Source organism: Callospermophilus lateralis, chromosome 2 (genome assembly GCF_048772815.1).
Source record: "Callospermophilus lateralis isolate mCalLat2 chromosome 2, mCalLat2.hap1, whole genome shotgun sequence".
NCBI classification, from domain to species: domain Eukaryota; kingdom Metazoa; phylum Chordata; class Mammalia; order Rodentia; family Sciuridae; genus Callospermophilus; species Callospermophilus lateralis.
In genome coordinates, this window is record NC_135306.1 from 60,802,294 (window position 1) to 60,829,017 (window position 26,724).

General features: G+C 39.5%; 1 protein-coding gene and 1 non-coding gene across 5 annotated transcripts in view; both read right to left on the bottom strand.

Moving 5' to 3' along the window:
* Positions 1-782: 782 nt before the first annotated feature.
* LOC143393169 (U6 spliceosomal RNA) lies at positions 783-891 on the bottom strand. Its single transcript, XR_013090489.1, has one exon. It is a non-coding gene; the product is annotated as a U6 spliceosomal RNA (small nuclear RNA).
* An 11,995-nt stretch (positions 892-12,886) lies between these two features.
* The window catches only part of Kdm4c (lysine demethylase 4C), a 395,886-nt gene continuing 382,048 nt past the window's right edge, over positions 12,887-26,724 (bottom strand). For 2 of the 4 annotated variants that reach the window (XM_076845987.2, XM_076845986.2), the window contains 3 exons: positions 21,614-21,733; positions 18,085-18,177; positions 12,887-13,935 (listed from right to left, as the gene is read on the bottom strand). In XM_076845987.2, coding sequence (XP_076702102.1) covers positions 13,759-13,935; positions 18,085-18,177; positions 21,614-21,733 — 390 coding nt within the window. In that variant the 3' untranslated portion in view covers positions 12,887-13,758. Of the gene's footprint in view, positions 13,957-18,084; positions 18,178-21,613; positions 21,734-26,724 lie in introns of all 4 variants that reach the window. The other 2 variants (XM_076845984.2, XM_076845983.2) reach the window with 2 other exon arrangements.

A 26,724-nucleotide genomic window follows, 5' to 3' on the forward strand; every position in this document is an offset into this window, starting at 1 on the left:
GTTAGCTTCCACATATCAGAGAAAACATTTGCTCTTTGGTTTTGGGGGGGATTGGCTTATTTCACCTTAGCATGACAGTCTCCAGATCCATCCATTTACCAGCAAATGTCATAAAGTTATTCTTCTTCATTGTCTATATACACCACTTTTTCTTTATCCATTCATCTGTTGAAGGGCACCTAGGATGGCTGCATAACTTAGGACCTCTTGTGGACTCTATAAACTCTATAGCTATTATGAATTATGCTTTAAACATTGATGTGGCTGCATCACTGTAGTACGCCAATTTTATACTGAGGAGTGGGATTACTGGGTCAAATGGTACTTCCATTTCTAGTTTTTTTTGTGGAATCTCCATACTGTTTTCCATAGTGGTTGTACCAATTTGCAGTCCCACCCACAATGTATGAGTGTACCCTTTTCCCCACATCCTCACCAACATATTATTGTTACTTGTATTCCTGATAACTGCCATACTAACTGGAGTGAGGTGAAACCTCAGGGTAGTTTTAATTTGAATTTCTTTAATTGCTAGAGATATTGAACATTTTTTCATGTATTTGTTGACTGTTCATATTTCTTCTTTTGAGAAGTGTCTGTTTAGTTCCTTTGCTCACTTATTAGTTGGGTTATTTATTTATTGGTGTTAAGTTTTTTGAGTTCTTTGTATATCCCGGATAATAATGCCCTACCCAAGGAGGAGGTAGCAAAGATTTTCTGCTATTCTGTAGGCTCTCTTTTCATGTTCAATTGTTTCCTTTGCTGTGAAGAAGATTTAAAAAAAATATATGGAATGCTTCATGAATTTACATGTCATCCTTGTGCAGAAGCCATGCTAATCTTCTATGTATCAATCCCAATTTTTAGTATATGTGCTGCCAAAGCGAGCAGTGTTTTTCAATTTAAAAAAAAAAAAAAAGCACTTCGATTTATTTGTTCTCTTTGGTACTTGAATTGACTCTATAAACTAGAAAGGGTAAATGTCCCTATCCCATTTTACAGATAAAGAAAATGAGACTCAAAGAGGTTGAATGATGTATTCAGAATAATCTGACTCAGTGGCAGAGATGAGACTCAAACTCAGATCTTTGAATGTGAAAGTTGATGCTTTTTCTTTGACCCATGCCTTTCTGCGTGTGGCAATAGTTCTGTTTTTTGTAACTCAGAATGGCACTTAACCCAAAGGAATTGGATTCATTTCCCTTATAGTGTCCAGATTACCCAAGATAGCATTCAGATCTGTAGAAAATTAAAACATCATTAATTCCTAGGTCCCCAGCTCTAAGTGATTCTATTTTATAAGGTCTGGAGTGAAGACCAAGAGTATTTATTTTTTAAATAACTCCTAAAATTAATAACTGCCATGTAGCTTAATTGAGAACCACAGCCCTAAAAGGCCTGTAAGTGGGCTGGTCAGGTCCTTCTAGGCTGTACAACATGGATAATCAAATGAAAGTGATCAAAAATAGCCATCCAGACAGCAGCCATCTGATCTTGCCTCAGTTGAAGCTAATGGCTTTATCTCCTGTGCTCCTCCATGACCCTCCTCAGACTTCACTTCTGCCCCCATTTACCCGGCCCTGCCCACTCACACAACGAAGAGTCTCTTGCCAGCTCCCTCCACTGCTCCATTTTAACTTGGGGGACCTCAGAGACTCAACTTCCTAAAAAAATTAAATTGAAAAACTTCCTCTCTGATAACTTAGGACCTCTTGTGGAACTTAGCTCTCTTAGGATCCAGAAGGAAAGAATATTAAAGAGTTCTGCTCAATTTCTGATTGGTGGCCCTGGAAATGTTCTCCCCAGCTGTCAGGTGGCCTTCTAGCTTGGAAATAAAAAATCCAGATACCTTTAGGTCAGAGCAGGAGCAGCTTGGCATCCAAATGCAGCCGTGTGCCTGTGAATGCACAGTAGTACTCAGTGGAGGAGGCCTCTTTTCTGCAATCTGAGGTCCCTGAGCTTCAGGAAGAAGGTCAAAGAATGACAGGGAGAAAAAGAAGAGAGCTGCATAACAAAGAGTCTCAGCTTTTTATTTACCACTGAGAGTTAGAGAAGCCTGAGCCTATTTGGAGAACAAATGGGAGAGACTGTCATGGGTAGCTGAACAAAGGAGACCAAGAACCCTCTGGAAAAGAATCTTCCTAAGGCAGGAACAAGTACATGCATTTCCCCCTGTATTTTGTTAACTTATAGTTGTATATAATGGTGAAATTTGTTGTTACATATTCATTTAGGCCCACAATATAAAAGGTACATGTGTTTTAAACAGTTGTTGGAAGAAAGGGATAGTTTTGAATATACTGTGTTGTCTTTCAAGAGGTTCCTTCTACATGAGTCATTTTGCTGGTCACAAGACCCCAGTGGCCTTCAGTGGGAAACTGGCCCAAAGGAGAAGGTGAAGACACCTATAATAAGAGTTCTCAAATAGAGAGAAGGCCATTAAGTTAGCCAATCTGATTCCTCAATAAATTGATTTATTTTAAACTTATTTACTAAACATCAAGTATGAACAGACATTTTTAAACAATCTTATTTAAGATGTGCTTCAGTGCTGGGGATGTGGTTCAAAGGTAGAGTGCTCGCTTAGCGTGCATAAGGTCTTGGGTTCAATCTCCAGTCCTGGGGGAAAAAGAAAGAAAGAAAGAAAGAAAACAACAACATCAACAACAAAAGACATGCTTCTATGGCAGACTCTACTCCACATGCACTACAAATATTAATCCACTTAATTCTTACAAGAATCTTATAATTTAGTTGCTGTTATTACCTCCATTTTGAAGGTAAAGAAAACTAAGTAAATTGCCCCCCAAAGTACTCATTAATTAATTAACTAAGTGGTACTGTAACTCTTTTAAATATTAGGCATAGGTCAATAAACAAAAAGAAAAATCCAGACTCACTTTCTACTGACGACTTTTGGGTTGGAAATTTGGAAATAGTCCCTGGAGTGTTGGGAAGCAGAAACTGAAAAAAAATCAAAAAGTGAAGACAGCAACAGAGACCTTACAAGGAAAGGTGATTGCAGGTGATAGAAAATGTTGAAGGTCAGTGAGCTGAGGGCAAGGGCCCAACAGGATAAACAGGTCATGCAAAGAATCTTCCTGTTGTCAGCTATATTATTTCTATGAAGCCAAGATGCTTCCTAGAGCCCCATGAGATCCAGTTATGTGGCTGAGTTTTCCATCCTCTTTACACTACAAAGAGATTACCTTTACTCAAATAATTTGAGTAAATTTTTAGCCTTCATATCTGTAAAAGCCTTCAATGTTCAGCCCTATGGAGCCCCAAACCTTCATGAAAACAAGGACTGCAAGAAACAAAAACCCAAAAAGGCAGCCTGCAGGAAGAGTCTCCTTGAGAGGTTAAGAAATGAAATTCCGCTACTTTGGATTAAGCACCACTATAGATAGAACAACAAAAGTGGGACGATAGTTTTTCTGCCTCAGAGAAGTGCAGAGCTGGTACAGGGTAATATTGTGGGCATCACCCTCAGCTTACACTAGTTCTAACAAGAACACTAGTGGCAGTCCTGGCTCTTAAATCCCCAACTTCATCCAGCAGAGGCCCAGAGCACATCATTGCATCCTAAACATCACAATAGTGGCAACATTTGCTCTGGTTTCTTGGGGTTGGGTGGCCTGAGTATTATCAACAAGTCACAGAAGAAACTCCAACCTGATCCCCAGTCCAGAGGGCAGTGATAGCTGCTATCACTCCTGAAGTTATGTTGGCAAGAAAGTCAGAAAAAAATGGTGGTCACCTGGTAAAAACAAAGAAGATTTATTTATGAGCACATCAGAGATGTCCCTTAGAGACTCTCAAAAATAATTACAGAGCATTTGATAGAAGACTTGACATATTATAATAGCATTTTATAGTTAAAACAGGAAAAATATTGTTTGTTTTTTTCACTAAGAACCCATTTAAACCTTCAGGCTGGCAGGACCAAGGTGAACATGAATAATTCTTTTCTTTGCTTTTCCAAAGAATCACCTTTGATTTTCCAAAATCACCTTTGTTGATTCTGTGCTACAGAGGGGAGGCTGTGTTTATTAAAGCTTAGCCAAATCTCATTGGACCTCATTCTCACCTCAGAGCAGAGTCCACCCTGGTGCTGGTAGGAACACTCAGTAGGAAGCTTCCACAGTTCTGCTACAAATCTGAAGGATTTCTTGGCAAAGGCTGTCTGGCTCACTGGAATGTGGTCCATTAGGCAGGAGAGTCAGCAATTGTCAGAATCACAAAGGCCTCAGAGCTGAAAAGGTCCACAGGGATCATCTGATTCCCTCACTGCACAGATGAAAGAACTGACAATTTTTTGGAGGGTCAGAGGAGAGACCTCTTCAGAAATTTCACGGGACCATGCCTATCTGCCTCATCCAGCTTTACCAGTTCCTGATTCTCCCCCTCAAGGAGAAGACCAACCTCCCAGCCACTGAAGCAAATTGCACCTGTCACCTCTTCCCTTTCCTCTAGTTGAGCGTTTAGGACAATACTTGGGAAAGTTTATTGTTGACTAGAAACTCCTAATTTAGGTGGACGTTGCAAGACTAAAGGTGACCATGATAATGATGATGAAGAACAGTAATAACAACAGCAGCAGCTCCCACTTTTGGACTTGGGCAATGTGCCTAATACTTCATATACATTCTCTCATTGAATGTATGTCACTATTGTTAAGAAATAGATATGGGGCTGGGGTGGAACTCAGTGGTAAAGTGCTTGCCTAGCATGCCCAAGGTCCTTGGTTTGATTCCTACCACTGGGGGGAAAAAGGGAGAAAGAGAAAGAAAGAAAATATATTATTATTCCCACTAATGAATGGAGACACTGAGGTTCAAGGTCAAGAGATAAATTCCAAGTCACAAAGTATTAAATGATAAAGAGAAGATCTGCACCCAAAGCTGCCTCTGAAGCCTTCCTTATTTTTTGTTAGCTGCTGTTCAGTAGCTACTTTCTCATCTCAGGTGTGCAAGAGGCTGGGTTCAAGGGACCAGAAGAACTGTTCCCATTGACCAGTTCTATTTGCTCCTCACTTCCTTGGAGGTCCCATGTGTTTTTTGTAGCCTGAAGGAATAAAACTGGCAAGTCAAGAAAAAACTTCTTAAATTTTAAAAAATATTAGTCATTTATGCAGTGGAGAAAGAAAAGCTAGGGCAGGAAGAGGCTGAGGGAGTCAGTCTTGAGGAAAATCAAGGCAACCACATTCACCATCCTATTCATTTTCTAACCCGTTTAAATAGGATTCTAATTGCACAAAACAACTAATTTTGTTCATTAAGGTTCAATTAAATTCATCTGAAACTCAGCATAATGGCATTGTTGTTGAACAGCCATATTAAAGATGAAACATAATCTCTCTTGACTCCATTTCCTTTGACAAAATAAAGTTCAGCTACTAATGAGCTCACAATACGCAGCTTCTTTTATAAATGGCAACAAAGAGTTCAAATTTATGAACAGCAGTTTTTTATTATCAGTGTCAACAGCCATTTTCTTTGTTATCAAAATACCCAGACATGATTATGAAGCCCTTTTTCTCATTATGGCTTTGATTTGGGGGGGAATGTGTGAAATAAATAATTTCATGATCATATCACAGTAAAGTCACACACTGAGAGTCCACACAGGGTAGACTCAAAGCCTCAATACCAGCCATTCTATAGACTGAACTGAACAGACATTTCACTTTCCATTCTTTCAGGTCTCAGACAATCCCTCTCCTAGCCTCCAAAACTCTGTTTCAGGGCAAATGAACACTGCTTCTTCCTGCCTAGGGGGCCCAATCCCCTGCTTGTTTGTAGTGTTGAGAAAGAATGCACTTGCTCCCTTGGGTTGAGGAATCAGGGAGCAAGCTATCTAGGGAGTGTGAGTTTGCCTTGCAGGTAAATCTCAGCCTCTGGCAACACTTAGTCCTTTCTGTGAGCAGCTACCAGAATGGCACGATGCTGTTATTTCCCTCCTCAAGGTCCTGCTGTGTTCACAGCTAGCCTCAATTGGCACAGTCCCTGCCCCTGATCAACAATACTGATACTCAAGTCTTGTGATGTCAATTTAGTGCTCAAAGCTAAGACCAATGTCCCTAGCCCAGTATGTGAATTAAAGTTCTCCAGAGAGGAACGAGCAACATGGTTGGAAGGAAGGAGGGAAGGAAAGGAGGGAGGGATAGAGGGAAGGAAGTTGGCTGGCTGGTTTACCAGGAAAATCGGTTCACATAATTTGAGGCTGAGAAGTTCCACTATATACCATTTGCAAGCTGGAGAACCAGGAAAATTAGAGAATGACTCAATTCAAGTTTGAAGGCCTGAGAACGTGGAGGGCTACTAGTGTAAGTCCTGAAATCCAAGAATCAGAGAACCTATAGTTCTTATATCCAAGGAGAAGATGAGTGTCCAGAGAGACACATTATCTTTTTGTTCTGTTTGGACCCTCAGCTGATTGAATGATGCCTGCCTACATTGGGAGAGAGCAAATGCCAAATGCCAATCTCTGGCTAGGAGAGGAGCTCAGTGGCAGAGTGCTTGCCTAGCATGTGAGAGGCTCTGTGTTCAATCCCTGGTAGTGCAAAAAAGAAAGCCAGTCTCTTATCTCTTCCAGAAATACCCCCACAGACCTATCCATAAATAATATATTATCAGCTATCTGGGTAACCCCTAATCCAGTCAAGTTGATGCCTAAATTTAACCATTGCACCCAGTGAGAGCATAAGGCTTACTGAGTGCCATTCAAACAAACAAGTGGCTGGCACTCAGTCAAGCTTATTGAGAGCATAATATATAGAGAGAATGATAGAGAACAAGGAGATGAATAAGGTCCTATGGAGCAGGAATGAATAGTGGGTGCAAAATGAGAATGCAAATCCATAATCCCTTATCCAAAACTCCTGGGGCTAGATTTGTTTTGTTTAAATTCAAAATTTTTAGGATTTCAGAAAGTTAATTTCTTACCTAATATTATATATTGCTTAACACTTCACATGAATATTTTGTAGTAATGTTTGAATATTCATACTAAATGAATAAAGAATATAAACCGCTTCATGAAATTTCAGGTAGGTGAGTTTTTGCTTCTAAATGAGCTAAGAGTTATGAAAAATCTGAGAGCAAAAGAAGACCCTCTCTAGAGGGAAAGGGAAGGGATTTCTGATTTGAAATATTATGGGTTACTGCTTTGACCTCTGGGCTCACCTTGTACTCTAAAAGGGTCACCTTGTACAAGAGGCCCATTGCTGACTTTATTCAAACAGCTGCTGCAAGTGGGCTGAGCTCCAATGTTCCTGGGGGATGCTGAAGCCAAGGACCAGGCTCCCCCAGTCTACCACGTTTGACTGTCAAGGACAGCTCTGTGATCAAGATGTGCCTTCTGCCTTGGTAATCAATCTATAATCCACTGAAATTATAATAATATAATAACATAATCCACCACAGCCACTACCACAATCACAAACCTGGCTGAATCAATAGGAGGCAAGTCTGCCTTTTGCCATCTATGTATTCTTCTCAAATAGATGAGTAGATTAAATAATATATTCATAAGAGTTTTTCATATTTAAGAATATATTCTTATGAAAATATTATCTTTATGCCTCCTAGTATCTAGGATCTGTAGCAGAAACATTTTAAATATTTTTAAAAGCTATAATATATGGAGAAAGAATGAAAACTAAGTAGTTAATTGTGGAGTTAAATACAGATGATCTATGCATGACACTGTAAATATAATGAAAAATACTGGGTTTCACATTTTAAAGGGTAAATTTTTTATATTCTATGGATTATCAATAAAAAACTAAATAGTTAAAAAGAAACAAATTCAGTGAAATGACTTTTAGTTTCTCTCCACTCCCATGACCACACTTTGAAACTTATCACCCTTCAAATTTTAAGTGCACAATCTTAAGCCTAAACTCCTCTCTCAGATCACTGCTCCTGATCTTGAAAGCCCTTCCACCTTTCTCCTGTTATATCTGCTCAGCAATCATCTTAAGGAATGAAAATTAGTGCAGATTTGGTAGCTTAAAATGACACACATGTAGACTTTTACAGATCTAGAAGCCAGAGTTCTAAAATCCATTTCACTGGCTAAAGTGAAGGTGTCGCAGCGCGGGTTCCTTACAGACCTTTAGAGGAGAATCCATTTTCTTGCCTCTTCCAGCTTTCAGAAGCCACCTGCTTTCCTTGGCTCTGGCCCCTTCTCCATCTTCAAAGCAGATTGCTTCCTTCAGTAGCCTTCTGTCTCTGGCCCTCCTGCCACCCACTCAGGAGGCCCCTTGTGATTATATCAAGCCCACTCAAATGATCCAGAATAACCTCATCATCTATCTCAAGATTTTTAATGTAGCAGCATCTACAGTCTCCTTTGGCATGTAAGGTGACATATTTACTGGTCCTGGGGACTAGGCTGTGAACATCTTTGGAAGCCAATGTTTTAGTAAGTTTTTTTTTTTTTTTTTTTTTTTTTTGCTCTTGTGTCTAAAAGACCTGACAAAAACAATTTTAGGGGAAGAAATATTTATTTAGGGGCGCACTATTTCAGAGGTCTCAGTCCATAAATGGCGGCTCCATTCCTTGGGGTTCAAGGTGAAGCTGAACATCATGACAGAAGAGTGTCGCAGAGGGAAGCAGTTCACAGGATGATCAGGAAGCAGAGAGACTCCACCTGCCAGATACAAAATATATACCCCAAAGGCACACCTTAATGACCCACCTCCCCTAACCACACTCTGCCCACTTCAGTTACAGGTTAATCCCATCAGGGGATTAATTCATTGATTGGGTAAGGTTCTCAACCCAATCATTTCACCTCTAAATTTTCTTGCATTATCTTAGCCTTGAGCTTTTGGGGAACACTTCACATCCAAACCATAACAGCCATTATTTAGTCTTCCACAGCCATCTGCTTTCTAGAGATCCTTTTATATTCTCCCAGTCTCCTTGACATCAATTACCTTTAGTTTTACAAAATGGGTTGACAGAAACTATTCTCTAGCATTTGTAATTTTTTTTTTTTTTACATTCTGTTCCTTACTCCAAATCCACCTGGCAACCCTTTCCTGAAACAATTCTAAATAATCTGCCTTTGCTGCTCTTTAAATGAGGAGTTAAGTATTTATGAACAAAAATCTCCTTTTTCCTGTGTAAGACCAACCACTTCACTTCTGCTCTTTAAAAAAATCTTTAACTGCCACATAATAACCGCCACATAATAATTATACATTTGTGGGGTACAGTGTGATATTTCAATACATGTATACAGTGCACACTGATCATAGCAGGGTAACTGTCATATCCATCAATTCTCTACCTCTGCTCTTCATGCCCTTTTCTCTCATCTGGATTCCTCCATCAATTATTCACTTTACATCTTCCATCTCTGACTTTCAACTAGACCCATGTCCTTTGCACTTAGTTATTTTCTCCCACCAAAAAGAAGTGAGGACTTATGTTCTGAATGAGATATGTTATAGTTTACTTTTGGAATATCTCTCCAAAGCTTGTATTGAAAGCTTGGTTCCCAGTGCACCTAGGTTCAGGGTGGGGGGCTTTTAGGCAATGATTGGGTCATGAGGATTCTGAATGGACTACTGGGAGGTGGATCCTAGTTGGAATAAGTAGGTCACTGGGGCTATGCCCTGGAAGAATTTATCTACTCTCTCGCCTCTCTTCTTTCTCTCTGTTTTCCAGTTGCCATGAGCTGAACAGCTTTCCTCCACCATGATATTTCTGCCTTGAAACCAGCTGACCATGTACTGAACCTTCTGAAACTATAAGCCTAAATAAATCTTTCTTCCTCTAAGTCATTCTTTTAAGGTATTCTGGTCACAGAAATAAAAGCTAACACAAGGTGGACTATTTCTCCTTAAGTTTAATTAAATATCCTGGGGGCAGCAAGTGACCTGACCCAGAACAATGCTTTCCTCTCACTGTGTTTCTGGAGACCAAGTGGGAAACGTGGACTTTTAACCTCCTCTGCTTAATGTAATGGCTACTGAAGGTTCTAAGTAGCATTTCTCTCCCTGCCAGAATGGTATCAATGGAGTCTGAATGGGATTTCCCAGCAGAAGGCAAGGAGGACTCACTCCATCTATCAACTAAAGAATGGGAGAATGATCTTGGAGATGGGGGAGCTAGAGGAAGTGACTCTGTAAATCTGCAGAGGAACTCTCTTTCCAGTCCACACAAGCAGGTGACCTATATTAAAATTCATCAAAGGTTGGAGAAATGAACTAAAGAGTAGAACAGCGTGCAAGTTTGCAGAGTGGCCTCCAGGTAGTGCACAATCAGATGAGAAGGGCACCATAAGGCTCTGAAGACTAACCTTGTCTCTCAGTAGTGACAATGTCTCCCACATCTATAACAGGTGCTTTCATCTGAGCTTTACACACATCTATCCAATGTCTTTTATTTGGGTCAGATTGAGGATTCTTATTTTTTCTTCATGTGTTGAGAAGGATGAGTGATTCACGTTACATAACCTCTTTAAAGTCTTAGTTTCACTCCATAAAAGAGGGCAATCATACTTTGCTGATTTATTGGGGAGATTAAATATTATAGACACCACTAAGCAGCCTACGAGGCTAAGTATACAAATAGATGTTCTATATATCATTAATATCAGCTGGTTTTGATAAAGTTCCATTTCCTCATGAGGACCTGTACCTTCTGAAGACAAAGCACAGGATTTCTAAGTCATGAGCCCGCTTGCTAGCAAGTTCAGACCTCCTCAGAGGCCAGAAATCATTTTCCCCACTGGTCAGTGCTATTATGTCCCTATAGCCTGCTGGGTGAGAGGATGTGTAACATTTTGGATGACTGCATATCTGAATGCTCAAAGACTTTGTAGTCCATTGAATTTTGCAAGTAACCCATTACTTCATGTAATGAGAAAGCCTCAGGATCTCTGGTTAGCTTCAAGTTTAACAGGGCTGATTTATATCTGAAATGATTGTTTCATTTCAGATCCCTTTTACTTAAAGGCAAAAGTAAGGCACAATGTTATCTCCCAGCAGATACTACTCCTCTACTGATTATTCACAAGACCTCCAGGGCATTACAGTGACAAATGTATAAACGGCTTTGTTTCGCATCAGATGGGTACAGGGAGAAATGGCAGAGCCATTCATTCCTACATAGGATCCTGATCTTCATATTTTCATTTACTATATTCCAGTAGCAATTTATAATATATTCTGAGAAGCCATGTGATACTTCAATGGATGTTTCTTTTCAATTTTTCTCTTGTTGAACTAAAAAAGTCACTTAATAAAAGTAAACTGCCAAGGATCATATTTTCCTTATTTCAAACACACATAAAAGGATTAAAGTATTGTGAAATATGTCAACCAGCTTTTACTAATCCCTTAACCTCCAGGGAAAGGGCTTGCAATTAGTATTACATTGAATTGTCAAAGCTAAAAAATTAAAAAAAAAATACTGGAAGAATTTTAACTGATCATACACACTAAAAATGTAGTTAGTGTAACACTTAAAATTAAAATTACAATTGAGGTGTCATACATTAAAGTGAAAAAATTGCAATGGTCTATTTAGTCATAGTGCTGATAACCACTTTATGCAGAATACAGTGAAACAAAGGTGCCTTTCTCAATGGTCAGAGCGTATTTGTGGCCATGTCTATTTGGCTAAGGCCATATAGAGATGTACTTGGTTATAGGAACGTTAGATAAAAGAGACCACAAAGAACAGCTGTATTTAAGTTCACATAGGGCTCTGCACATTTTCTCCCTGTGGCAGCCAATCAGAAATCTTGCTGACAGGCAAACTTGTACAGAATGAATGATCCTATTTAGATTAATTCCTTTTAATGCCTTAGACAGGCCTACTTTCCTGGTCTATCGTGGAAAGAGCAGGTCAGCTCCATTTAAAACCCAGAGATAGAAAATTCAAGCTTGATGACTTGATAAAATATATGACTCAACTACTAGAGAATGTGGGGTGTTCAGACCCTAGGAAAATAAGGCGGGTGGGCTCTACACCAGCTCTGAAGTCAGCCTGAGGCACTATGAAAAATGGGCACTCCACTAGGCATTGACTGAGGAAAATGTGGCTCTGTCATTGGTTTGGCACTGTACCCAGTAAAGGGATACCCTTTTGCCATGTAACGTGGAGATGCATTGCTAACCCCTGGCTTGGGGCTTTCACCCATGTTAACCAACACCCCACAATGAACTGGGCTGCTTACTCAGCTGGGTCAGGTTGCTCTCTCACCTCTACCATTGATATGAGAAGAACATACTGGGCTAGCCCATTGGGTCCACTAAGCTAATAAGAGGCACCCAGAGCACATGTATGAGCTACCCAAGCCAAGCTCAGCATAGCTGCCAGCTAGGCCTAAACTAGCTCTCCCATCTTGAAGACTTGTGAGCACAGTAAAGGCTTCTAACTGTAGGCTGTTAGGAACGTGCATAGGTTTCTTACACAGCATAAGTGAATGAAACAGACTCCAAGGACTCTGGCCCTCAAGCCATCCCTTTTCCTGACTGTTCTCCACTTCTCATTTTGTATAATGAGGTGAAGGACTGCAGAGTCTCCATAGTCCCTTCTAAGGGTAACTGGAACCAGGAAACCTAGCTTGAAAAGCACTTCCAACTCAAGGGTCTCAGACCATCTAAAGCCCCAGAAGAGGAGGAAAAAACCCTCAGCTGCTCTTGTATAGGGAGGTGAGCCTCACTTTCCAGTGATTCAAATGTGCCCACAGCTATGTGAAAAGTCAGTGACAGAAAGAACACTATGAAAACCTGGTACATCTTGATAGCCAGGTCCCCAAGAAAACTAGTTTTTCTATTGGTTTAAACACAAACAAGTCAGAAGATGGACCGGATAGGAGAAAATGGAAATCTTTATTTTTAAACACTAGTACATTTTCAGGCTGTTTAAAAAGGAAAAATCATGTTACATTAGTTCAAAACTCTGCATCAAAGCATATTTATTTAAACTCTAATTTTATAAACACATAATGAAAGAAACATATACTTTATAAATATCTACTCAGAATAGGTATTATGAAAAAAAGTGTTTAAAAATAACAGCCCCAGATCTCCCTCTTTAAATATATAAAATTCCCACAGAATTCATAAGAATTCTTCCTCAAGAGCCAAATATTTCATTTCATAAAGGCCAACTCAGTTCTCATCAGACACAATCAAAAGTAATAGGAATATAAAAAAATGTAAAAGTTCTGTACAAGGGAATACAGATAGCACACGGGTAAATCTCATTACCATACATGCCATTTGTGTTTTAAAAATGTTTTATAAAAACTGCCATTTAAAACAAATAAGTGAGAGTCCTTCCCTGACTGTGGAAAATATATAAATTATCACCCTCCCACCTGGGGCATGCAGCTCCCACCTACTGGAGTTGGGGGACAGATGCCTCCATGTGTTTCCTGATGAAGGGTCTGGGACACATTTGGGGACCTGCCTCCTCTCTGGCAGTGGCTTTATCTAGTAGATCATTCACTATTATTTCCTTTCACTTAGAAAAATTCTTTGGGATCAGAGAAAACAATTGCTCACAAGCGAAAGCAAGACCAGGGGATGACTTCTGATTGCTGAATTCAACTAATATGTGTATTCTGTATGCTTGGTGAGCAAATGCTGGAAGCCTGTTTTTACCACTGTCAGAGACATAGCCAGTCACCTCCCCTAGCAAAACACATGGCACTGCCCCTAGGTGGTCCCTTCATCTTTTCTCTTCTGGTCCAAGCAGCTCTGTGGCCTGCAGCAGTGTATACTGACTATTGTCTCTTCTGACACTTCTTCTGGAAAGAGCTCTTCAAAAAAGTGCGATACACAGGATCATCCACATACTCGTTCTTAAACCGGGAGCTCAGCACTCTTTGTCGCTTCCTTTCCCCCTGGATTATGTCTGTTCCATAAAAGGTGTCTTCAAATCGCATATCAGACGCTGTGGACTAAAAGCAGCCAGTGTTACTCTGCAGAAGAGTAAAGCATTCAACCAGCACAGGACTGGATAAAAATCTGAAACCATGTGGGCATGGAGGGGGTCTAGGGAAGAGCAGAAGACAACCACAGGTCTGCATTCCCATCTCTCCCCACCCAAGTCAGACCAATGACTCTGTTAGCCTCACTTTCTCCAGGACCTCCGGCATATCCCCCCATCTCCACCCCCAGGGACTGTCTACAGATAAAACCAATATTAAACTCTTCTTGTTCTGAGTCTCCCTCACTCTCCATCCATCATCTGGCTCCTGCCCAATCAGGTCTCTGGCAAATCTGTCAACAGCAATCTCTCATTCATTCTTATTCCTATTTATCTCTGGGCCTCTGCCCCCATCATTTCCCAAAAGAATTCTTGTTAAAGTCCCAGATACAAATTCTTGACCATTTTGTCACTTAACTACTGCTTCAAGCTTTCCTTTCTGCCCTTTTATGAGCTCTCGTCACTACCCTCCTCCTCCTCTGGTTACTCATTTCTGATGTCCCAGGGGTTCCCTTTCTTAAATATCTGCTCAATTCTGATGCTGCTGAGGTTCTGAATCTGGTCTTTTCCTCTCCAGACCTTCATGCCCACAGTTGTGGCTCCAAGATCTCCCATGCCCAGGCCTCCTAGTTTACCTGCCCACAGGTACCTCAGAGTCTATCTCGGAGGCACTTCAAATTAACCAGTGCTAAACTAAACTTAAAATCATCGTCTTCTTTTTGTTTCTCCTGTAAATGGCACCCCCATTCTCATCTATCCAGTTACACTAGTCAGAAACCTAGATGCCTCTGTAGGCATTCTTTTATCTTCACCCTATACAGGATCCCTCCCGCTATACCCCCAAATCCTCCTGACCCCAAGGCACAGGCCTTCCCACTTCCTCTCCCAGCCACCCTGACCAATGGCACAGCCCCATCTATTTCCCACATAACGACTGAAAGGAAGCTCTCTAGATACTCTCTGATTATATGACTAGCTATGACTCTATGTCACAACTTATGATTTTTCAGTAGCCCTACTGCTTCAAGATGACATGCACGCTTGGTTGGCTGAACTTATATAACCTGGTAAATCCCACCCTATTTTCTGGTAGACTGAACTGATCACATCCTTGGTCTACTTCACTGGCTCAGGGCCTCAAGCTTCTGTCTTGAACACACTGTTTCCCTTTGCTCTATCATGTCTACCACAGAGAAGCTCAAGATTCCTGTCACCTCCACATGTCAACACAGGAGAATGAGGGTGGTGGGACAGGTAAGCTTCTTCCCATCAAAGGTTTGCTGAAGGCGAAGTATATTAGGAACTGTGCACCAAATTTTGTATGTTCCCAATACCAAACACTGTGCCCAGCACTCAGTCACTGCTTGTTAAGTGCTGAGGGAAGGTGTTCAGGCTTTTTCTATGACACTTAGGCAAAGTCCAGAGTCTACAGGAAAGCCCTATTTTTGCTTCCTAATTCCCTATTATTTTGCCACCTAAAATACATTCTCAACTGATTCTCAGTGAGGTGAATGACTTCCGATGACAACAACACACGGCGCACCTCACTAGGTCACTAAGACCATCTTCCCTGGTTGGTGACAAAATAGACTGGCTTTTCAGACTTGAAACATATGATCCATAGGGAAGAGAAAGACAAAGGGAATAGTACAAGGAAGGCTTAAAACTAAAATTGGTCCTAACTGTTGAGCTTTGCATGTTCTCTGCCAGTTCATGGGGCTGCTCATCCAGGACAACAGGCTACCTCCACGGGCTCCTCCACACTGCCTACTTTTACTCAGGAAGAAAACCACATGGCTCTAGGTTGGTTGGATACCCTCTGCCATTAGGAGAAAACGTTTTGTTTCATTCATTCTTAGCAATGTACTTGCTCTAATTTTTCATTTTTATAAGTTCTAAAAAGTTATCAAAGGAGAAAATAAAATATCTCTGAAAGTGTTGCCACTGTGCAGAAATAGCAAAAGTCAGCCTCTCAAACACAATAATAAAGCCAATTTACCAGGAGCTCTAGTTAATTATGCACCGTTGCCATGGTTATTCTGCAAGACAATAAAAGGTAATGGGGCCATTTCTGAAGTAAGTAGAGAAGAACCCAGTACCATCACAAGGTGGACTGCTGATTCTTTTGAAAAATTTACCCCCTGCCAGTGTGAGTCTCAGTGAGCCTGAGTCATTAAGACACAAGGCCCCCCAATGAGGACTGCTAAGCTATCTCCTTAAAAAGCAAAAAAGATTCCTCTAACCATAAAATATCTTCCATCAATGAATTTTTCAATTAGATTTGTTTTATAAACTGGAAAAAAAATAGCAAGCATGGGCAACAACCCAAGAGTTAGAGGGTTATTCACCCACCTCAAGGAAAGGCACATCTGTCTTTGATCCAATAACCACAAAGTCTGGATGGAGTGACCATGAGCCTTCTCCTAAAGGTATTTCCTGCTAGTCTCAGCTTTTTGGCATAATAGTCTGCTTTCCAGGTGTATGTATGTGATCCACACATTTTTCATTGATTTTTTTTAAACTAAAAAAAATCTGAGAAATAAAAACAACAACAGCAGCAGCAAGTTGGGCTTGCTCAGAAAAATGGACTTTCAAAAATTCAGGATCTGTGTTCAGATAAAACCACCTGAGAAGGCATCCTGGTATCACAGCCAAATCTACTATGGAATAAAGAGATTGTGCTCAGAGTAGAAAGCAAAGAACTTTCTTCTAATGTGATTAAGAAATAGTACATGAAATCTACAAGAGTTGGCAGGCAAGGTACTTAGTCAGACATGGATTAGAAAACCAAAGGCTTTAGGAACTTCCATAAGGAAAGAAAGGATAGACAGGGAGGGCAGAGGACAGCCCACAGGAGGCAGGAAGAGAGTGAAGGCAGCTGTCTCTAACATTTTCGAAGTAAGAGATTTCAAGATCTTAGAACAATGATAAGGTATCTAGGTTTTTAAGGACTACATTAAGATTTAGCTGGTGTCTTTACAATAGGCTTAGTTTTTTCTCTCCTTCAGTTATTAATTTGGTGGTTAATCTGTTCACAGGTCCCCTGCATGCTGCATTTCTCATTGGAATGGGGGTAGCAGTCCAGTGGCTTTCACTCTTTTCCTGACTTTGAAGGACCTTTCTCCTGGGGATACAACTTGGAGGGAAAATCAGTTCACAACTGGTGCAGTTACCCTGTGGTCAGGATTCCAACTGACAGGAGAAGGAGCTGAATATACAAGTGAATATTAAGAATACTCTGGGTTTTTCCAAAATATCCAACAATAATGCTACTGTTGCAAAAAAAGTATTCCAGAAGCATTACCGAAAAGTAAGACTGTCATTTACTCAGGAAAATACTTTTCACTTCAGTCAGGAAAAATACCATTCATTTATATTTCCCTGTTTAAGATTTATCACTTCAGAGATGCAATGGATATAATTTTAAATGAGCAGGATTTGACTTCATTTTAGGGTCCATTAAATATTTTATGGCACAATAATGTAAAACCTAAATTTTGGTTAATTATACTTTTTAACAATTTCAGTTTAGATTATTTATCCATATTTATTTATCTTTTAGTGGTTTGTAGTAGGCTTGAAACTAATATTTTCTTTTTTAAAATTCCTTTAGCATTCCCACTATTAGTAAAGTGAGAGCTTCGTTTAATTATGAATGAACACAAACATTAGTGAACTTCAGATACAAAACTTAATCAATGCATGATAAGGCTACTGGAGAGCAGACATTTTTATGCTGAGTCTCCTTTAATCTACTACTGAATACTTCCTTTTAATGTTGCTATTGCTAACAAGATAGCAAATGCCTTGATGGTATCTACAATCCTGGCATTTCACATGGAGGACTTATTCAATGACTATTTTTGTGCATCAGTAAATGTCAATATGAAGAACTGTCATTTGACCTCATTAAAGAAAAATAAGCCATGTGCACTAGTTTCCCTGTTTGTGGACAGATTTAAGCTTTGTATTTGGTAGGTTTTAATATGGGAAAAGTTGCATTGGCTTTCTTCAAAATTAATACAAAAAAGCCCAAGAATGTTTCCCGCTGGGTTGGGAAGCAAGGGAGGGGATAAGGACTTCCCTGGTGGGTCTCCAAGTGTCATTTGCCAGCACTTACATAACGAGCCTTCACTCTCTTGGGTAATTCTTCATCTAAGGTATAGATGTCCTCTCTCTTCATTGCTATCTGGGATCCATCTTCAAACTCAACCTAATGAAATATAAGACATTTTGATATATATTAAATTCAGACAAGCACTGATCATTTTTAAGATTTGTAATTAACTATCTGAAAAAGGGAAAAAAAAAGACTAAAGCAGAACAAACATGGAAACAGCCAACACCCTGGGGAACTAAGAGTTCTTTCTCTTATCATTTTAAAACAACCAAGATTATTGAACACGAGTGTCATGGAATATGAGTTATCAAAACTGTATCCCCTAAAGCAAAAAAAGAAAAGTAGGGGCTGATTAAATTTCTCAGAAAATGAGTCAGTGGAAAAATCAGCATTAAGACCACCTGGGCCTGTTATTGCTATGTGTCTTTAAGAGACTCTGCAACATAACAGGGAGAGCTGCTCCTCTTTATAAAGTAAGATCACATATTTATTTTCATATCATAATCTTCCCAGATAAAACAAATGCTCAAGTTCTCATACAGTTTTAACTTTCAAAACTCTCTTTTGTCAAACTCAAATGGGTCAGAAAAATCCTAGTTTCTGACTTTACAGCATGCAAACCTCATCAATGTGTGAGAATACATCATCTAAAAGAAAAATGTTAAAAATTTGTTTCATGTTAATAAAGCAGCAGCAAATAATTTCATAATTTTTAGTACTCTGAAAGATTTTGACAGAGAAAGGTACATGACACTAGCCAAACAGAAACCTGGGATGTGGGCTCAGGTTTACTGCAGCATGAGCTCTACCAGGAGAAAACAAACCAATGGAAGTGGGAGGAACATCTGCTACATTCTAATCTAATCCACATAGGATATTTCAGAAATCCTTAACTTCTTTCTTTGTATGAATTCTTCACTTTTAAAAAATGAAGCTGGGTGCACTGGTGCATACCTATAATCCCAGTTGCTCAGGAGGCTAAGGTAGGATGATAACAAATTCTAAGACAGCCTCAGCAACTTACTGAGGCCCTAAGCAAGTTAGCAAGACTCTGTTTCAAAATTAAAAAAAAAATAAATAAATAAAGACTGGGGATGTGGTTCAGTGGTTAAGCATCCCTGAGTTCAATCCCTGCTAACAAAACAAAGAAAGGAAAACATGCTGATACTGATAGTCAGATGCTGAGTTAAACAATGCAGCTGTGCTGTTAATAAAGAAAAACATCTGTTGGGGAAAAAAAAAAAACTATAAGGAAATATAAAATTAAATATAATCTTTACTTAAAAACTTTTTTCTCTTTTCTAATTAAAATTCTTATTATCCACAAACTGCTAATATTTGACTAAGCTAGACAATAGGGTGGAATTAGGTCTCTGTCACAAGACAACTCTTGCTGTCATTTCCCATAAGCCTGAATAAAGGTGGGAAGGGTTTTCTTCCTGGATTTGTCTTAGCAGAAAGGTTTCTTTAATATTTAATTAGGCCAAGGTGTTGTCTCATTTATACTATTTGATAGCAGAGCTAGAACAACCAGTGCGTACTTTCATTCATTATAGATCATTTGAAAATTCTAAGAGAAAAAGGCAATTACAAAACTGAAAGAGTATGGAATGCTAGCCTAAGGGGACCGGCCATTTAGTTTGCTTGGGACTTTAAAGCTTCGAAATGCAGGACTTGCTGTACTAAAATCAGGGAGGGTCTTTTACTCTAGCAGGGGAAAGCTGGGTGTAAATTCTGACCCTTCTCAATACAGCTCTTGAACATACTATCAAAATTGTATTCTTTTTATTAAAAATAACTTAAAAATTTGTTCATAGCATCTTTTTTCTCTCGTTTCTAAAATAATCAATAACATCTACTTCACAAAACTACTGTGAGGATAAAAAAATGTACACACTTAGGATACTTAGCACTGTAAACAAGGTGTTTGAGTTATATCTATTTTTATAAATGTCTCCACTTATTCAATGGTGAAGCTGAATAATTAGACACAGAACACAAAACGATCTCAAAAGGCCACTTGGTTTAATGAGAAATTTTAAACTACTTGTGCTTGAGAGACAATTTTAATATTAGTCTTAACTTTTTCATTAAGTCTATAAATATACCCATAGTTTTATGTTGACAGGCCATCATAAATTCAACTGAAGTTAACACACTGATTACTAATTAGCCTGAATTTCAACATGTCCTCATTATGTGATACTTTTCATGTAATTTGCTACATGGAAGAAGTTTCACTTTTGCACTTATTGTTTAATTAAATGTAATTCTTTTTCTTTTGAATGATGTAGTAACACTTCTTTCCCAAGAATCTCCAATATTGTCAGCCCTTGTTACAGTTTTTGTTTAATTCTGAACAATTGATGCAAAGAAGCTATAGCACCTACCTTATCATATATAACCTGAATCTGCAACTTAACACTGTCACCGGTACTACATGCAAAGGGAGAGATGGTCTATACATACAAATGGAAAAACAGCCTGCACACATAACACAGGATGCAGGTTGTAAGTCCTGCCCTCATTACTTCATTTGGGATTTTCTAGACCACGAAAAATATTCTCTCCTAAGTTTTTCAAATTCCTTTGAACACCTTTAATTATACTACACTCCAGTTTCTGATGCTGTGTCTTAAAATGTAATCTTCCATTTAAGCCCTTGCCCCTTATCAGTCTTTGAACAATTTCTCTTCTGAAACTAGCAGTCTTATCATTCTTAAGCTGTTTTTCAACTTAGCAGGCCTGAACCTTCTTGCTTTTTCTCCTTTTACTTCAATCTCCCTATTTTCTCTCTACCACTTTACTTGGAATGTTGATTTTTGCCACAGAGTTACTGAAGATACTCCAAAGTGTTGGTTCTAATATATGTGTTCTTTTTTGAAGGAACAGAAATACACATGTTGTTTGATCTTAACTCATCCTTAATTTTTGGTAGGAACAAAATAATTTCATTTTTTAACTACATATTCTTTAATACTATGCAGAGTTTATAATAGAGAACAGAAGAGCCACTGGATAGGTGCCCTTTTCCCTAAACATGCACTCCTTTATGTGCACAACCACCATCAGCTCCTTTGAACATTAACGGGCCGATCTGAGTCAATACACCATTGGTTTAGGTATAGGTGATATGCTCACAGGGTTATGGGTCTCCAGAAAAAGTCATCATTTCAGGGGCAGCTAGCTGATGAACATCCAACAATGTCCTGGCTCAAGGTGAGATGAACCAGCCAACTGGGCTCTCCTCATATAACAGGGACACGGAAAACAGCCTGTTTAGTTGTTTATCAGTTTGGCTGAACCAAACCCTAACAAACCATTCATCACATGTTGTTGGAGTTTCCCAGTGTCCGGCCTTATAACCAAACTCCAGAACTTCAACCTGGGTCAACAGATATCGAATCTTTGTCTCCTTCATAAAGAGGTACCCCAAGTTCATATGACTTAGTGAGTCATAGCATACTCCAAATGCTCTCTCCCTCAGGCACCTCATGCTCATCAGTGTCACAGATAGGGCAGCACCCACCTGGTACATATAGGCAACATTTGATCCAAGATATTTCGCCCCATAGAGTTTGCCATCGGGCCACTTGACTTGGACAACTTCTCCCTCTGCAGGAGGACCCAGCTTCAAGCAGTCTCGGCTCTGAGGAATAAACAGAGACAAGGCTTTTCAAGGCGAGTGCCTAAGTGACTCCATTTAGAACTGAGCAAATGATGAACTCCTAGCAATTAAAAGGAGTTACTGTCTCTGTGTTTTATGGATTATGATCTTGCATGGGTGTTCAGAGGAAGAAAGATGAGCCAAAGGAGTACTTAAAGATTCAGCCTACATCATAAAGTTGCAAAGGAACCACCATAATCCAAGCAGGAAAAAAAAACAGCAGCATTTACATTTGCTATTTGACAAAGAATTGTTCAGGGGGTAACTAAAGTATGCATAGAAACTGCTTTAGCTGAGAAATAGACCAGTAATGATTTAAACACCTGACATATATACAGCATTTTGTAGTTAACAAAATGCTTTAGCACACATCTCATTTGATCATTATAATCACTCTCTGAAGTAGACAGATTATTAATTATCCCCATTTTCCTGACAAGGAAGCTGAGCCTCCACGGATGTTCCCTTGAGGTTTCAGGATCTTTTGAGAAGTGAAATTGCATGTGAGAGTAGAAGCTGAAGACACCCAGGTGAGGTAAGAGCTGTTTGACTTGCCAAGGTGGAAGGGGAAAGGCAAGAGGGGTACCCTGTAACACAGCTGCAGAAGTAGGAAGGTCAAGTCCTGTCTAGAATGACTCTTAAGAACCCTGCTGCTTTCCAAAAAGGAATGCTTCTGCCAGCTTTGGCTTCTCCCATTAAGTAACCAATCCACTCCTTCCCACAGGAAATCATAGTGGCACTGTAATCCAGAGTCCAAAAACTTCTCATTTCAGTTCTTTAGGTTTATGGTGCTACTTCCTAAGACAATTCAGAGAAAACTCCCCAGATGAGTGCTTTTTTAAGGGGAGGGGATAGAGATAAAATATTTTCACAGTTTATAAACTCTCAAATTTGCATGTATAAGGACTGGGGATGTAGTTCAATGGCAGAGTGCTTAACTAGCATGTGTGAAACCCTGGGTTTGATCCCCAGCACCACCCTCCAAAATTGTATGTATTGAATAAGACATAATAAACTTTTAACACAAAGAAATTAAATACTTTGTAATTTTTTGCATACTTAGCTATTCATGATTTACAAATACTGGCATTTTACTGATGAGGCCAATCTGACTGATTGAAATATACACTTGACCAATCAAGCTATAAATGCAGCCTGGGCATGATCTGAGGTTTAAATGAGAGGCACACAGAGGAAATATTTGGTTGTTTATGACTAGAAACCCCACCATGTGTTTCATTTTATTATTAATAGAAATTATGCCTTACAAAGGAGTGGCCATTTTATTGTTGGATCAGGACTATACACAAAAGACCCAGCTATTCATTTTCCTAACTGCAGACCATGCTTTCCTTGAGAGCTACAGGCAAAACCAACTAACCAAACTGGTGTGCTCAGAGGCTCTACAGAACTGATAGTTTGCATTTAACTTAGTAAAATGAAAATAAGTCTATTCCCAGCCTTCATAATATTTGACCTCAGGGTGTGCAGAATTGAAAGAATAGACTGTAGAAACATACTCTACATATGCCCACATGGGTTTATCACCTCATCTCACACTTCCTTTTGAAAGAGTTATGTGGTACTAAGAACAATGGAGGCACAGCTTCTAAATACATAAAGAATGCATGTGTCCAATCTCCTAGGATAGGCAGTCACATCAGCTTTGGAATTACTCTGCAATGAAACCCAGATGCTTTGGTAATTATGTGGGGTGGGTAGGCTGAGTGCACATCTTCCCTCTGCTGACGTTTTCTTGTACACGGATGGAACTCCACTAGGGTAATGGTCCAGGAGGCTCTTCTTTGCTCCTCAGAACTGCTATTAAGAGGATGAGAAGTGACTTACTTTTATTGTTGACTGTATTTCTCAAACTAGGTGTCATGGTATCCTGGGGGCACCACAGCAACTCACACTATCCGTGTGGAATAGAGGGGAAACACAGTGATACTTGTGAGATTCTCAGCTTACTAGTACTATTAAATTGGTTGGACCAGATTTAACAAAACTGTCTGGTATTTCTTTTGACCTAAAGGCATTGTAAAAAATATTCTTGAGATATTAAGGATGTTGTAAAGCCAAGACAGTTTGGTGATCTCTGGTTTATCCCCTCCTCCTTTTGGAGCTACTCTGCAGTCAGGGAACATGTACTCTGCTCTGCTCCTTCAAAACAGAAAAGCCTGCGGTTTCCTGTACTACCTGTCATGAGGTAAGTCTAATTCCAAGGCCCAGGATTAGGAAACCTATTTGCTCACAACATGAGACATACTCCCCAGTATTTTGTTTTATTAATATTAAAGGTGATAGTTTTAATCCCCATATCTTGGCTCCTTCGTCTTTTTGTGTAACTTCCTCAAACAGGATGAGAAGTGTTATTTATTTTTGAATCCCAAAAGAAGGATGTCAAGACCTCAGGAAATGCAGGGGCCTATACTCCCCATGTATTTACTTAAAACAAACAAGCTCTAAAGTGAGAGTTAGGACGTTTCTTTAAAACTTAAATCTTTAATTTTATCCATGTGACCCTCAACAGAAAGTTTATTGAACTTTAAAATATAATGCCAAATAAATCCAATCTCATAATTTAGGTATCATGTCACTAAGGTAAAGCAATAGAAATGTGAACTAGATAGACAAGTATAAAGTATATTTGAGCAATTAATTATAAAAATAACTTAATTAAAAATGTATGTAACTTTACTAATGACAAGAAATTCTTTTTTAAAAGGGATTTTCAAATACTAAATGCAGTATATGTACAATCTGATATCTTATTTACTAATTGTCAATCCTTTAACTCCCAACAAATCTTAACTTGACACTGAAAGTGCCTGACCCCAAATAACTATGTATAGCACAGCTTCCATCTGTCGTTGCTCTCGATAAGCCACAAAGATCAAATTCATAAACCTTCATTTCAAACTCTAGGGGAGAATTTCAGTTTGCTTTCTCCACTTCCTTGATTTCAGAATTCTTTTTCTGTATTCATAATAAGTAAAAAATAATTAACCATCTCTAACAAGATCAATTGTTCTGCAACTCACCGCCCCCAACCAGAAGGCATTGCTCTTAGCCATGATGGCTACTTCTCACACTTTGCCAGGTTATTTAGCTGGAAGTGGACATATACAAAGTTAGTATGTATAATTCATTATATGCTCCCAAACTACTTTCCAAAAGATGTAAGGCAGTTCATAGCAAGACACAAAAGAACCTATTTCTGTAATATCCAGCTTCCACTGGAAAAAAACAGTACCAGTTCATCAGCTGTCTCCCATTTTGAGTTTGACAGAAACACTCTATTACTGCGTAGGATATAAAGCATTTAAACAGGAATCAAACTAGGAGTAAGTAGGATGATGAAAAGAAGTTGAAAGGCTTTGATATTAAGGTTTCCCTGATTCCTCACAAGCAGAAGCTGCTGGGTGTCCACCAAATTGTCACCATCACTAAATAAATACCAACTTTCTGACCACCTACTATGTGTGCAATACTAGGAGGCCATAATCCCCATCTGCCCACTCTAGAGACAGACAGAGGGCACATTGCTCCCTCTTGGTGGCCTGTCACACTGAGCCCATAGCTTTGTAGCCCATGATCACAAAGCAGAACTTTATTTAATTTAGAAACTGGGTTTCTGGGTAAGATTTCATTGGGGGGGTGGGGGAGAAGGAGAGGTTTCTTTTAAAAGTAGAAGATCTCAAAAAATTAGAAAGGTCCAAAAGTGAAATAAATCCCTTCACAGTAAAGGCTTGAAGGAACTGCCTTCTCAAAGAGCTGGCTCACACCTCCCTGGCTATGCACTGGGAACCAGGCACTAGGGTGCAGCTTCCAAAGTGTGATCCTGCAATGAGGACACACATTAAAGAGTAAAGATTCCAGCATCCCCCAAAGCTCTCTGTGAATCAAGTGATTCTTTTTTAAGTATTCTAGAATTTAGGAGCAGTTATACAAAGAATATAGAATGTTAAAGAGATCTTTCCTAATACAATTCTTGGTGTATTATTAGAGCAAGTAAACACCTTTGCTGGAAAGTTATATGCATTAAAATCTTGACAATGATATACCTTCTCAGCTGCTGTCCAAACTGCTGAAGCAGTTGCCCTCACCTGACATGAACAGCTATTTACCACTTGTTGTGCTGCCTCCAGGGATGTGTGAACTCACCTAGAATCTACCAGAGCCTTGTTCACAGGGACATTAGTATCTGGAACTGCCAGTAAGCCTGTAGCTACAGTACTAAATGGATGTGAAAATTAAAGACAGAAATAATAATCCTAGTCATGAGTGGACTCTTGGTTATGGTCAATTACTTAAAGAACTGATCTATCAATCCAGGCAAGAGAGCATTCTCTTGTCATGTCACATTCTCCCCAGAGTTAAAGAATGGGATTCTACTAACTACAAGAGAAGAGCCCAAGGCAGTTTTGATCATTTGAATTCTGAAGTCACCATGTTCTTGGAACTCTTCCTGGGCCCTTTCAAAGGGAACCCAGAAGCTGCTGTCCTTGATTATTGCCTGTCTTAACCCTGTCCCACTCCCATCTCTACCACTGTTTCTAACACAAATCAACCAGAGGGCAGGCAGTCCACCTATTAGCCCAGTTGCACCAGATGAAGACATGGCACATGAATCTCTGATAGTTAATGGGCATATATAGTTTAGAACCTCTGACAGGCCCCCTTGGGGAAAATGCTTAAGTGACTTGGATCAAACTGATGCCAGCAGCTGCTAGCACACTGAAAAATAATCACAGCTCATTACTGGACTCTGGCAGGGATTAACAAGACTGACTGACAGCCATGTGATAATTGTTGTGGCTACCTGTCATGTGTTTGGCTGCCCAGCATCTGAAGCCCCTTCTCCCCTTAGAGTCTCTTTCAGAGGGAGGCAGAGCTGGTCTGCTATGACAGATGCTGAGCAATGCCAGATACTCTTCTCTAGCTTCTCTGGCAGCAAAGATATCAACAGA